This window comes from Rhincodon typus, chromosome 28 (assembly GCF_021869965.1).
Source record: "Rhincodon typus isolate 14 chromosome 28, sRhiTyp1.1, whole genome shotgun sequence".
NCBI lineage: Eukaryota > Metazoa > Chordata > Chondrichthyes > Orectolobiformes > Rhincodontidae > Rhincodon > Rhincodon typus.
The window spans coordinates 19,337,180-19,357,541 of record NC_063359.1 but is presented as its reverse complement, the minus strand read 5'-3'; the positions used below and the strand labels follow the sequence as shown (position 1 = coordinate 19,357,541).

Sequence of the window (20,362 nt, the reverse complement as noted above, 5' to 3'; positions counted from 1 at the left end):
TGCTGCTTGGCCTGCTGTGTTCATCCAGCTCTACACCTTGTTATCTCTTTAAAGGTATTTGAAGTCAGGTGAACAGAATGCTTACAAGATTTGGCAATTAAAGAAGAAATCTAGAGACTGTCTTGTGTCTAGTGAACACAGGCACAAATTAGTTGGTTTTCTGTTGCCTTTACCTGCTTGGGCAGCAGGAAAGTGGCAAATCCAACATTGAGAGACAGGGTACCTCCTACTAGAGCCTTGGATTAATTCCATGTGAACACCTTGTCTTTGACGTACCAACCAATTGGAGTCTTGGTGTTCCACAAATAGACATACAGAGATTGGGGAATCAGTGAATGAGACAATGAAAGGATGCAGTGATCTTTTTATTCCACCAGTCATTTTGGAGGTTGAGAGGTCCTGGAGCTGGCAGCCACAAACCCTCTAGAAATATTTTCGATTTGCAGCTTTAGTCGACTTTCCTCTTGCAGCCACAATGATTGACTTAAAGCAACTGCACACAACTTCAAGTTAAGACTTCTACTGTGATAAATAAAACATTGACTGAACATTTTAAATTTCTAGACATCCTGAACAGAATTCCAGCAGCAAAACTTAAGAATGGGGACAGGAATTCCTTCTTTCAGCTATGCCAGGACAAATCTTTCAGATTTTAATTCCTGATCTTCCCTCTCCTCTAGTAGAAGGACCAGTTGCAATTCAAAGTTTTTGTGACAGCACATCTGCACCTGCTTCTTTTATCTTCAGTGTTAAACCTGGCATGTCATTTCAACAGCACTTGACACGGGACCCCAGCCGTACAGTAACCAGGTTATGCAGGCCTAACATCAAGCAGAATTCAAAACTTCCGTTTTGTATTACAAAACGGACTACAAAATAATTAACTGGCTATAAAGCATTTTGGGACACGAAAGGCATTATCTAATTGAAGATTATTTTTGAATAATGTCTTTGAGTTCCTTTTATTCTTTCATATTTTCAAATACTTAAATTGCACATTGTAAGATCAGCAAAAATAACATGGCACTTAGCTACATAAAGCAAGGGTTTTCACTATCATAACACAGTAAAAACGAAATAAAGTTCTCTTTACAATCAATCTTAGAATCGAAGAATGAAACAAGCATGTCCCTTGTACTGAAAGGATTAAATAGCAATGTTCCAATCATTCAAAAGTAACCTGTTTTTTTTATATAAAGAAGTGTGAAAACCTCAATTGCAAATAGTAAAATCAATTTTAAGTTTACTGCACAAATACTGATCTCAAAAGAAAAAAAAGTAATACTTTGAAATACGTTGTGTATTTAACACTTGGCTTGCTGTATAGATTTCTGGTCTGCATACTGCAACAAAGGTTACTGAAGCAGTATCTGAGAGAATCAAGCAGGATGGTGTTCACTCAATTGGAAAAGAGTAATTGATGTGTCAGGTGTTGTTAAACTACAAACAGGTTTGATGTAGTCAATGTAGAAGAAATGGTTTCCACTTGCAGGCAAATTCTCCACAGAGGCATAAACATAAGATTGCCACCACAATACCGAATGAAGAATTTATTGCTTTCTGCAAAGAGCGATAAGAATTTGGATCTTCTTGCTACTACAGGGTGATCAAACAGGCTGCTCAACACATTTAAAGAGGAAGCTTGACAGACATGAGGGGAAGAGAAAGATGCAGGAGCATTTTTGGAATATGTAGAGTGGCAGTAGACAATATGAGAGGTACAAATAATGGTGTAGTCAGGTTGGGCTGAACACATTGCCATGCTGCACCCTCTAAACAAGAACAATGTTGAGGCAGATTCTTAATGTTTTTCAATTGAGGTTGTTGCTTCAAAGAAAGAAGAAAATGCTGTTAACAGCAGGTTCATGTGAAAACTGATGGATGCAGATTTACTCAGAAGAATGACCTAATTCTACAAAGTGAAGGGGTTAAATTAATAAAGGGTTAAAGCTTTAGTCATGTAATCAGATATAAGCAAACCTAGAACTTTCAAAACAAGGCATCCAGACTGTCAAAGTTCATAGCTATCACCAGTATTGACACATGGCAGAGCATCAAGGAAGAGGACAACAACACTGCACTGGCTATCTTAGGTGAGACCAAGGGCCTAAAGGAAGACGCTGAAGGGTTTAAGTTAGTTAAAGATTAAAGCTTTACCCATGTAGTCAGTAATAAATCAAAGTCTGAACAAACAAGTCATCTAGACTGTCAAGGTGTGTGTTTAGCAAAGGTGTTGGGTGAGGAACAGATACTGTCTACAAAGACTGTGGGGAACAAAGATAATATGGAACAAATAGATGTTGAAGTGTTGGAACAGCAATTATAATATGCATGTTATGATATTTCTAAAGTTTGATAATTCAGCAGAATAAATTTCAGCCACCATATTAAAGCTTCTCTCCATATGTCCGTTCTCTTGGAGTCCTCTATCAATTTATCAAGTATCTCAGCGTAAAAGTGACATTGTATAATTTTTTTTAAACAAATCTCAAATGAATAAATATCACCGACTTTCCCGCACGTAGCTCTCACTTTTAAAAATGTCATACGGGTGCTGACAAAGACAACCAGAATTATGCAATTAATGGTACATCCAAAGCATGTTTTCTTTTAGACAGCTGCATCACAACCATATATTTAACTGAAAACTGAAAGATTTTAAAATCTGAGAATAAGCATCAGCAGCTTTACATAGATTGCACATACTGTGACTTCTGAACATTCAACACTCACATTGCAATTTGCACTTGTACTTCAAACTGAAAGTAAATTACAATATCTATTCAGCTTTTTTAAATACCTAGCCACACATCAGGAGATAAGCCACTTTATATTAGATGTAAAAGATCTTGAAGGTGTGACATGCTGAAAGAGTTTAAATTTACAGACTTTAAACTTATCAAGCTAAGGCAAATGAAGTTTTTAAATTGGAGACAGAATCCAGCTTTTTGTGCATTTCCACAATAACTGTCAATTCATGTCAATGTTACAGTTGTCAGTCAAATCATATGAAGTAAAATATTCTGTTTTTCAATGTAACAATTTAATCATTTGTAATGCAAACGAAAATTCTAATTTTTTTGCTGAAGGCTGTGCAGCACACTGACAATGTTTCTCAGCTTATGCATCATAAATGCACATAATAATCAACTTATAACTGGAGTCAGAAAGGTTTCACTTGGTTTGGTAGAGGTGAGATCAATGACAATTTCCAAATTTTAATGTGACAGCATTTTCATACATTTTATTGGGTTTTTTTCCTAAGTCAGTATACCAGTTTTGTTTTAAAACACTAAGTAGACCGACTAAGTAGCATTTTAAATCTGTTCTTCAAGCAAATGTTGCATAACAGCAATTTGGGAAAAAAGGTTATACAGTTGCCCATCAATGAAACAACTAGAAAGGGCTATCAGAAACATACAGCACACGTATTTTCCACCCAACTCCTAGTTCACTCTCCCAGGGTTAAGCGCCATTCTCAGACATTGTTCGTGAAAGAGCAGGGCATAGCCTCTAGGCCTTTGTTATTAACATTCCAACTAATTTGCTTACCAATTTGCTAACCACCAGTCCTACAGCCTGCTTCTGCATCTGTACAGAATACCAAGTCTTTAGTTGGTACTTTGCTACGAAAGGATGTACTGCTTCAAGAATTCTTCTATGGAGAATCTCATGTATTACACTCAGTGTTGTGGTGTTGGTAACCCTGTCAAACTAATATCATTTTAGTAAAAAATTATTTGGCATTTAAATGTTATTTTAGTACAAACTGGTTGATTTTAAACAAATATTAACAATTTGATCATCAATAACATTTCATAAGCTTTTTGGCAAAAGCAAGACACTAAAAGCTATACATTACATAAGCTGATTTCATAAAATAATATTTTGTATTATAAAAACTATACTCTCTAACTGCAAGCAATACATCATGGACTAAATTTTTAGTCTTTCAAAATGCTCTGAAGTTACCTTTGGACTTAAAAGTTGTATATGCTTTTAATAGTGAAATGTTACATTTACATTAATTTCAACAAACTAATTTGTATTCAAATGCAGATCTAATTAGCAAAGAGATCATCAGTAAAAAGTAAAGCTTAAACTTTATTACTGATTAATATTAATTTAATTTAAAAAGCCAATAAATGAAGACAATCAAATCAATAACATAATGGATACGGTAACATGGTTACAACTGCATAAAACCCGATTGCATGTCTCAGAAAGGAGGATACAAGATTCTGTAATAGCTGTTTTTAAAAAGTATTTATTACACAAACATATCGATAAAGTAGTAGAAATAAGGCAATAACCATCAGACATGAATGATGAGATCTGCCAACAAGACAACACCGGCTTTTATTTGAAAAAGTCTGGTGCTGGTCTCCAACTTCACATCACACCAGTTACTGAACCTAGTTGTTTGAACACAAAGTTTGTAAATACAACCATGTGATTAAAAATTTTCATATGGAGATGTTTAAGCAATCACGTATTTTAAAAAAGTGAAGGATTGTTGCTGGCCTTAATGAAAAGACCTGGTGAAAGAACATTAACCAAACAAATGGGTCCAATTTCTACCAGATATGCACAAATCAAATGCCATGTTTGACAAAGTAGCTGTATGATTTGTACTGTTTCAGATCTTCATTTCTGATACTGAATGCTGCATTTTTAAAATTAATCCGTTACAGCAAATTAAACTCTGACAGTGCAATTTAACAAATAACACACGTGACCAGAATCTTTTTCAAATACAGAAATGACTGATTTTTTGCATGCTATTCTCTAATACACAGATTTTTATACTTGAAGATGAATTGTATGAAATGCATTGTTTAAAAATAAACACAATAAAAGACCCCATATAGTCTTGTAGTACATTCTGACCATTTTGCATTCTATATACAAATCTGGGTGCTATGTCTACAGTAGGTGTATTTTAATTTTGCCTAAGTTTTAAATATGATGCCTATGTAACAATAGTTTAAATATTTAAATATGTTAAATTTGAATTCCATACTATTTTCTTTAAAGTACAGGAAACATGGTACCTTTAACTGAATGGCACAAAGGAGACATGTCTTGAGTCCACTCTAGAAACTTGAAATTTAACAACATATATGAAATGGTTAACAGTAGGTTTTTGAAACATTAGTGCTTAAAAAAATTAATATTCAGCAGGCTTTCATGTACTGTATTCCCAGGAAGCTTCTTTTTGGTGTCTACCTGTTGTTTACTACAGTAACTACCATTTTAGGTCTCTGCTAATATAACTTATTCAGTACTATAATGGGACAATTTTCACACCTACCTTTAAGAATTTACTTAGAATAACCTCAAAATATAATATTCTTAACTTCTCTTCCAATGGAGAAACTTGTATATACATCATTGTACCACACAGCTCTGTTCCTCGACTCACTGCTGTATTTCCAAAATTTATTCTACCATTTCAACTCAGTTTATTTTTTAATAGCACAGCAAATGCACAGTAACTTCCTAAAGCAGATATTAATGAATAGTTTACAAGATTGAAACAATTAAAGATTCCCAAAATTCAATTTTCAGTGTATGGGCAGTATTTACAGAAAATGTACCTGAAAATTCTTTCTTGACCAAAAGGCATCTTTCTGAACTGTTTTGCTGTGATAATGACATACAATATTGTAATAGGTAAAATTTTAAAGAAGGACAGCTCTTGTAATTCCTTTCAATTAAGATAATTGTTGCCTCCTGGTGTCAAGTGTGCAAATAATACAAGCACACATGTGTATGTTCTTTAACAGGGTCACACAGATGAAGTCAACTCAGGTTTTTGCATATCCATCTACATCATATTAAGGATTTGATCATTTTGAGAGAAAATTCTACTGTACAAGATTGCAACTGACACTGTGACTTCAAATCAACAGCAAATCTTTCTCCAAGGGAACCTACAACACTTGACTATTACAGACATAATCCTCCTTAGAATACTCCTCAACAGAGCTAAGTAGATTTCCTTCATTGAGTGGGGTGCTACTCTAGTTACAGCCAAACATTTAAAAAAGTCTCAATAAAACCAGCAGCCATCTAACCAGTTTTCCAAAACGTAATATGGGCTGTTGCTCCAGGTAATCTCATCCTTAAGATATCAGGAGGCTTTCAGCTCATGATGAATTTCAGGTTATGGAATCTTGAACATTTAAAAGAAACAGCGACATCATATTGACCCTATTTGAATGGAACGATTTTATGGCTCCTTCAAAAAAAACCGTAACCAGTGGTAAAATACTTTGAACTCAAGTGTTATGTGATTCATTTAAAATACATGGGTTGATGCCTCACTGACATACATACATCTAACATAATAAATGCCTCAAGGTACTTAATATACAAGCTTCTACAAATAAAGCTTTTTACGTATTTTCCTGCAAGATCTTGCAATGTGTATTATCACAAGTAATCAGTTACAACTTTAAAAACAAAGCTAAAAAGTAAGAGGTTCTGAAAAGGAATCAGGGAAAATTAACTGTAGGCTGGCCCAAAGTAGAAACAACATCAGTATCAACAGATGAACTAATTATCTCTGTTTCAAACTCCTAGGAGCCTGCAAAAAGGCCGTAAACGATCTAGGTGCATAATGCAGTAATTGGAAGACTCATTTGGAGCAAACAGTGTGTTAGAATCCGGAATTCACTGCTGGAAATTATGGTGGAGGCAGATACATTTGTGGCTTTTAAGAGAAACCATTTGCAGGGCTCATCTCCACTGCCCATCTCTAATTGCCCTTGAGACTGTAATGGAGACCGACCTCTTGAACTGCTACAGTCCATGCCAAACAAAGACATGAAAATCATGAAAAAGTACACATGAAAAAACCTCATAAGAAAGGTTGGCTTATACCCCAATCATATGCAAAAATGTGTCAGTGACAGGGCCAATGCCAATAAAAGATGGAAATAGAACATGCAAATAGAAACATAAATACATCAAAATCCTATAACAAGAATTCATAGATGCTCTCTGTCAGAAGAAAGAATTAAGTCACCTAAACAGATATAGTACATCCAGATATACGAAATCTGAAATCGTGGAATACTCTTGCACATGTAGGACTGAAGGTTCACACTGAACTGAAGATAAGCCACAGACATCTCGTTTCATCTTTGCTGCTGAGAAGGAAAATTAGATTATCTGTGAAGGTATTGCTTCCACTGGCATGACCTTTGTCACAGAAAAAAAAACAAACATTCTTCTAACGAGATTTGTTATAATAGGTAAAATTAAAAAGCTTAGGGATGCTCACCTTTGTTGTATAAAAACTTCTGATTTCTAAAAATTGAAAGGGAACGGATAAACAAAGAATTATGCAGACAATTATTTGATGCATGGAATTTCTGGGATTTTCCATTTGATTCTGAATCTAAAAAATTTAATTTAGCATTGTGCGTAATAACTGGAATTTAGTAGATGGCTGAATAGATCACGCAAGATATGTGTCCTTCAACAGGAGGGTGACGTAAACATGAATCCTTAACTCAAGTTTAATGCTGAAATGTGACAGGACTTGCAAATGTTGGTCTTAAAAGAAAGCATACTTGATCAAAAATCTTTAGTTCCAAATACTTGATTATTTGTATATTCACTAAGCATTACATAGGCCAATTCTCCACTGGAAATACATAATTTGGCTTAACAATTCTCCCTCAATAACAGTACTCAAATTAGTGAAGTCAATAACTTATTCTCTCCCATTTCTTAACAAGCACCACCATTATACAAGGAATGATTCCTTTAGGAGAATTGCAAGAGAGGAAAGGCACATTACTCACTGAGGTGGGCATCTCTTTAAAACTTACAGAATACGGAGCGGCCTGGATACAGTGGACATGAAGATGATGTTTCCACTAATGGGAGAGATCAGGACCTGAGGGCAGCGTCTCAGAATGAAGGGACGACCCTTTAGAACTGAGGAGAATTTCTTTAGTCAGGAGGGTGGTGAATTTAGATCACAGAACCCCCTAACAGTGTGGAAGCAGGCCGTTCGGCCCATCGAGTCCACATCAACCCTCCTAAGAGCATCCCACTCAGACCCAGACCCAACCCCTACCCTATCTCCCATACCTCTCATTTCCTCATTGCTAATCCACACAGCCTGCACATCCCTGGAGACTATGGGCAATTTAGCATGATTGATTCACCTTACCTGCACATCTCTGGACTGTGGCAGGAGACTGGAGCACCTGGAGGAAACGCACGTAGACATGGGGAGAAATGTGCAACCTCCACACAGACAGTTGCCCGAGGCTGGAATTGACCTCCGGTCCCTGGCGCTGTGAGGCAGCAGTGCTTACTGCTGAACCATGTGCTGCCCCAAATTTGTGGAGTTCATTACTGCAGAAGGCTATGGAACCCAAATTATTGAGTGTCTTTAAGACAGAAATAGATAGGTTCTTGATCAATAAGGGGATCAAGACTTACGGGAGAAAGCAGGAGATTGGGTTGAGAAACACATTAGCCATGATCAAATGGACCCAAGCAGCAGAATGGTGTAAATCTACTCCCATATCTTATGGTCTTCTGGAGTAAATAACCCTAAATTTTTCCATCTTTCCCTCAATGTGGACATAATCTTTGCAGCCAGTGTTGAGGATAGGAACTAAAGGAATTAGTTGTGTATTCTACTATTACATAAAGCATTCTCTTGATATGCTTGAATGAAACACATGGTCTCAACTCTTGCTGAAAGACTGCAGACAAGATACACAGGAACAGTTTCAGGGATGAAGGACTTTAGTTATGTAGATTGATTGTATCTGTTTCCCTTGAGAAATTCAGGAGTTAATATTTTAAGTTAATGACTTTATTCAGAACTGGGAGAAGAGATATGGTAGTTTTAAGCAAGTGGAAATTGGGGAGGGGAGAGGTAAGATGACAGGAGAGAAGCAGGAGTGATTAAATAATAAAGAGGCTCAGTGAGCAAAGTCAAAAATCAATACTGGGGAAAGCAGGATCTGTAATACTGTGATGGACTTCACTGGAGCCATGCTGGGGCTCATGTACTTGTCAGTCACTTAACTAGGGAAGTGCAGAGGATTTTAAATTAAATAGTGAGGGCAAGGGATCAAATGTGGGAAAATGTGTTAGATCAAAGAGTAAAGTTAATGACAGAAGGGAAAGGTATTAATGTTGGAAATGATAAACAGACTGTGACAGGAAGGGATAAAGGGTACAGGTCTTAAAGGAAAATCAACAGATAACAGTACAGGATATTAAAAAGAATAAAAGGGTTAAACTAAAGACATGGTACTTGAACACAGAAATTATTTGAAACAAAACAGACAAACTGAGTGCAAATAGAAATTTTAAGAAATATGGTCCGGTAACCATTTGAAAGACATGGCTGCAGGATGGTTATGGATTGGTACTTGAATTAAAAGGGTACAGGATAATTAGGAAGACAGAAAAAGGTAAAGGGTGGCTCCATTAGTTTATGATGATATTAACACAATAGAGAGGGATGACCCAAATTCAGGAAACCAGGTTGTGGAAATAGTTTGGGTGAAGGTGAGCATTAAGGCAAGAAGTCACTTGTGAGAGTGGTAAACAGATCTCTCAACAGTAACCACAGGCTAGGTGGAGCATAAAGGAAGAAATAATGAGAGCTCGCCAGAAAGGCACAGTGATAATCATGGGAGATATTAATCTGTATTTAGACCAGAAAAGTCAGATGGGAAAAGGTAGCCTACATGAGGAAGGCACAGAATATTTTTATGAAATGTTTTATGAAATATTCTTAACATGTCCTGGAATAGAAAGAAGGCTGTAATAGACCTGGCATTGTGCAACGAGACAGGATTGATGAATGTTCTCATTATGAAGTTGCCACTAAGTTATCAGTGGCCATAAGATGATCAAATTTTATATTCAATTTGAGGGAGGGAGGATGGGATTTAGGACAATTTTCCAAAACTTAAATAAGGGCAATTATGAGGGCAAGAAAGCAGAGCTAGCTAACGTGAACTGTCAAGTTAGTTGAAATGGATAGGTCAATAAAGATGCAGTGGTAGATATCTGAAGGGATATTTCAGAATACAGATTTGACACATTCCAAGCAAGAAAATTCGAAGGAGCAAAATCACCATCTGTGGTTAACTAGAAAGGTTATAATATCCAACTGAAAGAAAAATATGCAACGGTACAAAGACAGGTAGCATGCTAGAAGATCGGACAGAATACTTAAAATAGCGAGGACTACAAAAGAAAGCTAATAGAAAGCTAAAAGAAATCTAGAAAAACCCCAAGAGTTAACAAAGAGAACATTGTCATCTTGAGGAGTTTGGAGAACTGATCATGAAAAATAAAAAAAAAACAGATAAAATCACAGGTATTTTTCACAATCTTCACTAGGGTAGATACAAGTAACACCTCAGAAATAGCAATAAATTAGGAAATGGGAGGGGTGGGGAATTCTGGAAAATTACAATTTTCAAAGAAATGGTATTGCGTAAATTGATGAGCATCTGTATAAGTCCTTACGGGTTTCATCTTAAGGTCTTAAAAGAAATGGCTAACGAGGTCATTGATGCCTTAGTTTTCAAAACTCCACTCAGGGAAAGTCCGATTAGATTGGAAAACTTCAAATGTAACTCTTTTATTCAAAAAGGGAGGAAGACAGAAAGTAGGAAGCTACAGCGGGTTCGTAAAACATCCACCATGCAGTAATTGTGAGAAACAATTACTTGTGAATTATGGTATGGCATTTACAGAAGTTCAAAGTAATCAGACAGAGTCGACAAGGTTTTGCAAAAGGGAAATAGTGTTTAATGAAATCCATTTGAGTTCTTTGAAGAAGTACATTGCTGTGGATAAAGGGGAACCGGTTGATGCACAGCAATTAAATTTCAGAAGGCACTTAACTCGATAAAGTGCCAAAGGTGAACCAAGATATATATACTGAAATTAATAGCCATCTGGATTATCGGGGTGACACATGGCTGTAGGCATCAAAAGGGATTGGGACATGCTTAACTAACTCAAAGCCGAGACCTGCTTAAAATTACAAAGGATGATTGGGCATTTAACCCTGTCGAGAAAGGACTTGCACAAGAGTGGAAATCTGTTAAAACAATGAAAGGATCACTAATATAGAATATTTACTCATACAATGCTCTAAAGAATTAATCACTAAATAGTGAGCGTTTCAAAACATTTCTCCACTTTAAGATACATAACTATGATAATGTATATAAAAGTAGAAACTTGCTAATTGCTGTAAAGGGGAACCTATTTGCATTCTTGAGGACATGAGCACAGCTGACAATTCTGACCCGTAGCTACCTCAGTCTCAATTGTCATTTTAACATTCTTAACAAAAAGACATTATAGAAAATAAAAGCTCAGTGTGGGGAGTAAAATATTTACAAGGAATAAAGATTGGTTGGCCATCTGGAAGAACAGCGTAGGCATAAATGAGTCTTTCTTTGGGTTAGCATGATCTAATGAGTGGTGTGACACAGATCTGTGCTGGGACCTCAACCATTTATAACTTTATAAAAACTACTTAGATGAAATGACAGCAAAAGCGCATTATCTAAATGGTGGAAGACTGTAGAGCTTAAGATACAGATGGTTCTGGACGTTCTCAGGCATTGCAAAGACTACTATGTAGGAAAGTTAGAATATTATTGTTTATTGTGAGGGGAATGGAATACAAAAGTGGGGAGTATGCTTCAAGTATACAGGGCATTGGTGAGATCGCACTTTGAGTACTCTACAGTATTATTAGTTTGCTTTTGGAAGGATGTAAATGTATGGGTAGTAGTTCAGAGAATGTTTATTAGGCTAATATCTAAACTGGGCAGTCTGCTTTATCAAGGAAAGGTTATACAGGTTTGACATATACCCTAACACTTGAAAAGGAAGAGATCAAGTTTTTGTTAAGGCAACAAGAATGACATGGAATTGTGAAACAGCAAAACTTTGAGACAGCCTTAGGCAATTCTGATGGAGAGGTCAAGAAGGTGCATGTGGCAATGTATGGCACTGAGCATGGATCCCAGGATCAATGTTCTCTATTAATCTTTCTTGTTGCCCATGCACAGCAGTGGCTACTGGAAGTAGAAGCAATGCATTGGTGCTATGTACACCGACCTTCCCAGTGGCTGTATGGCTGTGCAGCTCAGATGGAACACTGCTTAGGAATGCAGTGGGAACAGTTATCCAACGAGCACTGTATGTTGAGGAGATACTTGTATTGCTGGATAAGGATTTAAAACACGAAGGATGAAACTTCAGTTGGAATCCACGTGGGTTAAGTTGGAGCTGGAGACAGTCACCGAGGCAGTAGATATGGCTGTTCAACTGAGTTTTGGCAAATACAGGAAAATAGAAAGCAACGAATGTGAACAAAGCTGTAAGATTCAAACAGAAATCCCATCAGAGGGAAAAGTGGAACTTCAAGGTAGACATACCTGAAAGAGAAGTGGCAGTGAATTAGACATGCAAGTTGAAGTAAGAAACTGAAGATGCTGGAGACCTGAAATAAAAACAGACAGTGGTGAAGAAACACAATAGGTCTCAGAATTTAAAAACAAAGATCAGACAAAATTTTCACTGAGGTTCGTGAGTCTTTGGAACTCTCTTCCACAAAAGGCAGTGGAAGCACAGTCTTTAAATATTTTTAACGGCATCATTGAATAGATTCCTAGTAAGGTGATGGGGCTAAAGATTGTCAAGGGTGGTTTGAACATAGATTTGTTGTTACAATTGGATCATCAATAATCTTACTGGATGGCAAAGCAGGTTCGAAGGGCTGAGGGGCCTATTCCTGCTCCTTGTTCATATGTTCATAGGTATGTACAGCACAATTATTAAAAATTGCTGTTACAAATCAAGAGAGGAGAAAAATGTAGAGAGAAAAGAAAAATCAAAACCAGCTGACAAAAAGAAAACAAGAGTCAGGGCAGATATGATGAGCTTGAGCTGTTTAACTTGATTCTTAATTTGGGAGACTGTAATGTTGCAAATCAAAAAATGAGGTGCTTGTCCTCAAGCTTGCATTAACTTTCAACAGTACACTGTGGAGGCCAAAGACAAAGACAGAGAGCTCAGAATAGGAGCAAGTTCGATAATTAAAGGACAGTCAACTCGAAGTTTTGAGGTCACACTTGTGGACTAAGAGAGGTTGTTCACAAAGTAATTACCAATCTGCTTTTTGACTCCCCTGTGTAAAGGAGGCTGCATTGAGAGCAATGATTATAGTACAATAGATTAAAAGTGATTTGGTTGTATTTTCAATCTGGAAGAAGTGCTCAGGGCCTTGGATGCTGAGAAAAAGTGGTGTAAAAGGTCAGGTGCTGTTAATCCAGAGTTTACATGGAAAATACTGTGGGAAAAGGAGGGAATATTATAGGTGATTGAGGAGTGGATCAAGGTGATAAAAGGGAATGGTTCCTTCAGAATGTTGGAAAATGAAGCAAAAGGAAAAGGTGTTTGACAGTAGCACCATCGTGGTCATGGCAAAAATGGCAGAGAATGATCCATTGAATACAGAGGCTGTTGTGGGTAGAAGACGACAACAAGGCCAAGCCTATCATAGTAATGGCAGATGGTGGAATGGGACAGAAGAACTGCATGAAATGAAACAGACACAGTTGAGCATCATAGCAGTGTGTGAGATCTTGTGTTGAGGCAGAAGAAAGGCATATTAGCTAGTATGGAAGGTTGCATTGTCAGAACAGATACAATAAAGATGGAGAAAGTAGGAGAATGGAAGAAAGTAGAGAATGGAACAGAGTTCAGACAAGAAGCATAATGTGAGAAAATGCAGCTGAAGTAGCTGTGGTTGTCATTGCGATAAAGAGAATACTGGATATACTCAGAAATGAAAGCCTGTGAGGCTGGGGATATTTTTATGGATAAGCTTTAGAAACTGGAAACCATTGTTGATGACCATATTGGCAAGAAAAAAATGACAGTTCCGAATAGAAAGTGCACAGTGAGAATAAATGGAAGTAGCATCACAACAATGACTGAAAATCTGATGATTCCTGAAGAAGGAAAAAATTGGATTTTCAGTTGTTGAAGCTTGCATAAGGTCCAGCTAAATGCTTATTGGAATTTCTGGCTTTTGCAACATCTTCTGGAGGGCTAAGGGCTCTAGAACTATAGTTGTTAAACATTGTATTAATAAGTACAAGAAAAATATGTTTTAATTCAGCAACTGGTAAATTCTCCTACTATATTCACTAATAGAGGAAATTAAATATTATGGGTAAAAGCTATGATTTTGACATAGACATCTTATCTCATCGGCAATGAAGCTAGGGATTTTTCTTAATATTAAATAGCAGTTTAGGGCTGAACTGAAAAAGACCCAGTTGTGTGAGCCACAATTCTGATAAACCAATACCTCAAGCACATGTAGGGCCTCTCAGCACTAATGCCAGACCAACCAGATCAACTCAAGTCAGAATGGAAGATGCCGACCAAAGTGTTCAGCTAACACAGCATTCATCCATTACAATAAAAAGTGGCTCCACGCATGTCAAGATCTGGAACAACAATTTACTTTTAATCAGAGGGCCTTTATTAAAAGGAAGATTATTTAATACTCATGATGTATGATATTCATTTCATATTATATCTTTGCAAACCACTATAGAAATAGGTTGTTCCATTTTAAAGAACAAAATACATTCTCACAGCAAAGAAAACACTAGCTGGTCAGACATGTTCTTCCTGGTTTCTGAACAGCACCGTAGCAAGAAAAATATCCATTGGTCAAGAAAATGACAGCTATTTGGAATGCTTACTCTGGATCTTGAACACATAAGTACTTACTAATTTTAACACGATAGAGGTGGAGTAGAAAGCATTTAAACTGCTCAAGTTACTGTGTTGATTTTCTTTTCCAATTTTCATCATTAACTACGCTTTATTTTTAGAATGTATAGACATACAGACAGGTGGAATCTGCTCAAGTATGAAAATCATATTACCCAAAGACTTTGCAAGCAGTGGGAGAAGGTTTCAGATTTGAATATATCATTTCCCCTAAAAGTAAATAGTTCGTCTCTCTGATTAATTTGCTGAGAACTCTTAATTAACAGAACTTGTTTGAAACTTTGAAACTGCACCATATATTTAACCTGAAAGTAGAAGTACTCCAGAGATGAGGGATTGGGCTGCCTTCTAAAAGTTGTAGTTCTTGGAACAAAGGAGCTGGAGGGGAGATTCAATAATGATGGGCAAAATGACAACAGATTTGGATAAGGTAGGAAAAGTAGTTTCCAGTAGCTGCTTGTACAATAATGAGGCATGACATATTAAGGATTTGGACAAAAGCTTGGTGGGAGGGAGTGCTAATGACCTGGAGCTCACTGTCTATGAACATGGCAGAAGGTGACTTGATCAATAATCTTAAAAATAAGTTAGATACACACCTGAGGAAAACAAACATGCAGGGCACCAAGAAGATAGCACGGGAATGGAACTGACCAGATGGCTCTATAGGGAACCTGCATGATCTCAAAAGGCCAAACGGCCGCATTCTTTGATGTAATATCTACTGGGTTCAACTCTAAGGGAAAAGTGGCAGATCTCTCATTTTGTAAACGTGCTTAAACAAGACAATTAATTTCAGTTCAACATGTTGCCATTTTAGTTTAATTCATATATACAGATGAACAAGAACCTTGGTTGTTTTAAAGATTGGCTGCACAGGATTAATAACAATTTACTAAAGTAAGTGGTACTCATTTGAACAAATCCATTTTAAATATAAACTTCCTATTTATAGAGTTCTAATGTGACTACACAGTGTCCTCGTATTAAAAACAAAGTTTTACATATCTTCCAGCTTGAAACATTGTCAAATAGTATAGTATTTGTGCCTTTCTTTGCTTTTAAAAAGTTCGACACAATCTGCGCAACAGCAAAAGGTCATGGAACAACTTGGAAAAAGGATTTTGTTGTACAACTTTCATCTGAGGAATACATTAAATGGCAGACTGTATATTTTTATGTTGGATAGATCCATATTTTAAGTAAACCATTCAAAATTACTCTCAGAATCTATTGGACACCATTTAGACTTTGAACACCTGGTTCAATGACCTGATACTTTCATCATGAACACAATTAGTCCATGGGTACTTTCCTGTATTTGGTAGGATATCCGAGGTTCAAAATGTTTTAGAAAGTATGCTTGAATACAGACATTGTCAAATAGAGACTTCTATCTGCAATGACATATCTGCTGACCTATCTCCTGCTGGGTAATATTGAAGGAATCCTTTCTCATATTAACATTAACTTGTACAAACCTTAGCGAGAGCAGTAATGCAGCACTGTAAGAAGGACCAAGCCTCACTGAAAGGATGAAAAACTTTGGAATAACACTGACTTCTAAAGAGTTCTCAAGTAGCTCCTGGGGGCAGAGAACCATCTTGTAAATTGTGGAATGCAACTGTACCTTTTTTGTTTCATACTGAATTTTGTAGGGAAATACCAAAAAATACTTGATATACGGTGGTCCTTCTGTTAGTTTCTATTGGTTTTGGTACTACCTTCTACCTAGGTTCAAGTGTAGGATACATTGCACAAAAATGAGTCTGGGAAAGGAGATGCTTATAAAGTGTTTTGTTTTTGGTCATTTGTTGTGTTTCATGTTTAAGGTCTTAAGTCACTTTTATTACAGTACTGTCATGCTATGTATTTTTGGATTGTTGTATGTTAATATTTGGTTTTTAGTATATGGCTTTGTTAGTTGAAGAGAAGACCAGTTAAAATCAAACAAGTGTTCAGTATTTTCAATGTCCCTCATAGGTTTCAAAAGAAGCTACTTTGGTGCAATCTTTTTCTTCAATACATTCAGCAGATATCTGAAAGTCAGATTTTCATCTAGATAAATATTTAAAATTCATTTCTCAAGTTCAACTAATTTGGACATCAAATTTCATTGCCTGGGAACTTCCTACTCAGAGAACGTGACTTTTTAATTGAATAAACGACTGTCAGATAACCATTTCTGAAACAACAGATGTATCTCAAATGTAGAAGATAATAGCTCCATCGATTTTGGCAAGTAATATACAACAGCACCATCTGCTCACATTGTAATTTTGGACAATTGCCTATATTAAAGATGACCATCAAAACAAACCAGGAGAACACAGGTTGAGTGTAGAACCATGGAGGACTCAAACTTTGGCTGGAAATCAATGTTTTCATTTCTCTTTAACCATTCTATTTTTAACAATTAAGAACTATTTTCTTTTTTGTGCATTTGGTACACACAAATTATGGTATAGCCAGAGACAACAGTAACAAAGACAGAGATCACACAGATTTGACCCTGGTGTTTGCTGGAAGCACAAAATGGACAAACCACAGCTTTCCTGTAGCTTAATGCATGCTCCAATCTTGGCAGAATGGCTTCAATTAAAATGTAGGATTAACCAATTTGTTGCAAACTGTGCAACCAATACAACTTAAATCTTTAGTTCAGGAACACATATTCTATGATCAGTATGCTTTAACTATTTATTTAGATTAATAGTAACATGGCCAAAAAAGCAGTTGCAGCTCTTCTCTAATTACCTCAGCACAGACAAGGGATCAAATCTGGGCCATTCCTGGTCTGCATGGTCCAGCCACTCACTGAATAAACTCAGCAAGTCATCAGGGCCGCTCATCCAGAACATTTTAACAAATGAAGTGGCCCAACCACAGAAATAAGACAAAAATTATCACAGTAAGAAAAAGTTATATGTACTAAAACTGACTTCACCACCTGGGTTTAGTTCTGCTTGAGAGCACCAATAGGTCAGACAGAGAGGCAGCTACTGCAAGTTTGATCTCAAAAACATTAGTTTGTTTACAACCTCAGGTGTCAGCTGCCCTTTTTGCTTTCCTGAAAATGTCTCACCAAAATTATGCATACAGTCACTTCTTGCACCAACAGCTGGCACAGCCAAAAGCCAAAAGGCAAGTTTGGCTAACTTAGGATGCTTTTGAGTGGCATTTGACCAGTAATTGAACAGATCTACAGTTTTATTGGGCACAGGTTCCTTTAAATATTGAAATACTTCATCTTTTCGCTCATCTTGGCTCACCTCTTTCTTTGGTGGTGTTTTCAGGTTTTCATTAATTCCACACACTTTCTTTCTTGCAGGCTGGAATTCAATGGTATCTTCACATGACTGTCCAATATCTGAAATCATCTCACAAACTCGATTGATTACTTCCTCTTGTTGGTAGTGTGGCACTGACCTCAAATGCTTCAGATGTGGATCCAGGACCATTGCAACTTTATGAGCAGTCTCCACTTTAAAGTTCTCCTTTAAAGACTCCAGAAAAAGATGGCACAGTTTACTTACAGTGCCAGCGTCATTAGCTTTGGAAGTGAAAAGTTTCTCTAATTTTATATAGGTGGGGAGCACAAGCTGTAATGTTGGTCTATTTTCACAACTCAGCTCTATTACAGCCTGCTTTACAGGAGCCAAAATGGCTGTGAGGTTGCTCAACAAACTTTTATTGCAATTTTGGAGGTGCTTGAGTTCCTTCCTTCCGCTGATTAATTCTCGTAACTGTTCATACTTCTCATGTACAAGGAGGAGAGAATCTGCAACAGAATTCCAGCAACAGGGAACCTGTTGTGCTTCAAGAAGGCTGGATAACTCTGGACTGATGGTATCTTGTTCAAGTGAGCTCATTAACTGTATGCAGTTACTCACAAGTTCAGTAACTTCTGGCATGTTTTGTGCTTGTAATGTCCTTTCATTAAGCACACTCCTTACTGTTGAGTTTAATGCACAAGCTGAACATCGCAGGCACATTCCAGCTTTCAACAGTGTAGCTGAACTGACTTTGCTATCTGTGACGTAAATGGTTCGCATCTCTGACATGACAAATTCTGAAAGTACATTTAATACCCACTGGTGAACCTGCTCACCAGTTTCTTTGCCATCTACTTCTTTAATGCCGAGCACATATCTCTTCATGTGCAATCCCTCTACCTGATGTGCTGTTAGAATGTAGTATGACTCCGAGCCAACATTTTGACAATGACAGGTGACACCTATTCCCCAGCACGCATTGCTTCCAAGCGCACATGTGACTTTTACTTTCACTTGGTTGTACATTCTGGGCAGATGTTTCAGAGCAAGTGTATTCATATCCCCGAGGATTTCAGCTACAGGAAAGGATCCATAACGTGCACCAACATCAACAAGAGTCTGAGCAAGTTTGACAAAGTCTTTTCCGTTTACCACAGTCAATGCATTCAGATCAGAACACATTACTTTGAGCAACTTTTCAGCAATGAGTTGGCGCTCTTTTTCAAGGACTGAGCTATTCACTGGAAATGAAAATAAATCATTATACAAACAACAGCAATTCGTATTGATAAACATTCTCCCAAACTTTACAAGGAAATTACCGCAGTAACACTCTCATTTGAATGTTTCACCATCTGAATTGGTGAATTCCCACTGTCAACTGATAAATACCCACTCCGAAAAGTTTAGCATGAAGACAGATGCTGTGTCAAAAAAAACTGTGTGTGCATTTTACTGTATATTTAAAGGGCTATCTCCAACAATAGCTACAAGACCTCAGATTTTTAACATCAATTTCATTCTGAGGGTGAAATAAAACTATATTGAATTGTACAGTTGTAAGACAATATTAGTACTGGTACAGGAGCAGTACCAAAGTGGATACAGATTAGGCCCAACACAGATTTTATCATTAAAAACAGTTGATGTAGTACAATTTATGGTAAATTCTCCAAAACTTCCTTCAGATCAGATTGGTTTTGTTCTTCGTATTTCACAGCTGTTCTAGATGTCTTTTCAACTCTGAGCTTCCTGATATCTACACAAGGCTCACATACTTACACGTCATAGAGATTCTGTTTAGTTATTTATCTTAGTGATTTCATCAGGTTAACAAAATTGTTACAATATTTACTTGGCTATAACATGTTCAATGATTTTTTTTTTAATTTATTCAATTTGTGGGTTGTGGGTGTTGCTGGCTTGCCAGCATTTATTGCCTGTTCCTACTTGCCCTTGAAACGGTGGCGGTGAGCTGCCTTCTTGAAACACTGCAGTTCACCTGCTGTGGGTTGACCAACAATGCCATTAGGGAGAGAATTCCAGGATTCTGACCCAGCAACAGTGCAGGAATGACGACATATTTCCAAGTCAAAATGGTGAGTGGTTTCGAGGGGAACTTGAAGGTGGTAGTCTTCCCATATATCTGCTGCCCTTGAAATTCTAGATGGAAGTGGTCGTGGGTTTGGAAGGAGCAGTCTGAGGATTTTTGATGAATTTCTGCAGTGCATCTTGTAGATAGTACACACTGCTTC

General features: G+C 37.0%; 1 protein-coding gene across 1 annotated transcript; it reads right to left on the bottom strand.

Moving 5' to 3' along the window:
• Positions 1–8,728: 8,728 nt before the first annotated feature.
• On the bottom strand, positions 8,729–19,418 carry znf618 (zinc finger protein 618). Its single transcript, XM_048613574.1, has one exon. The coding sequence runs from the start codon at positions 19,401–19,403 to the stop codon at positions 17,832–17,834; it is 1,572 nt and encodes a 523-aa protein (XP_048469531.1). The 5' UTR covers positions 19,404–19,418; the 3' UTR covers positions 8,729–17,831.
• Between the last annotated feature and the right edge of the window lie 944 nt (positions 19,419–20,362).

Excerpts from the sequence above, each read along its gene's own strand:
- znf618 (XM_048613574.1), bottom strand. The coding sequence starts at position 19,403 with ATGTTTATCAATACGAATTGCTGTTGTTTGTATAATGATTTATTTTCA.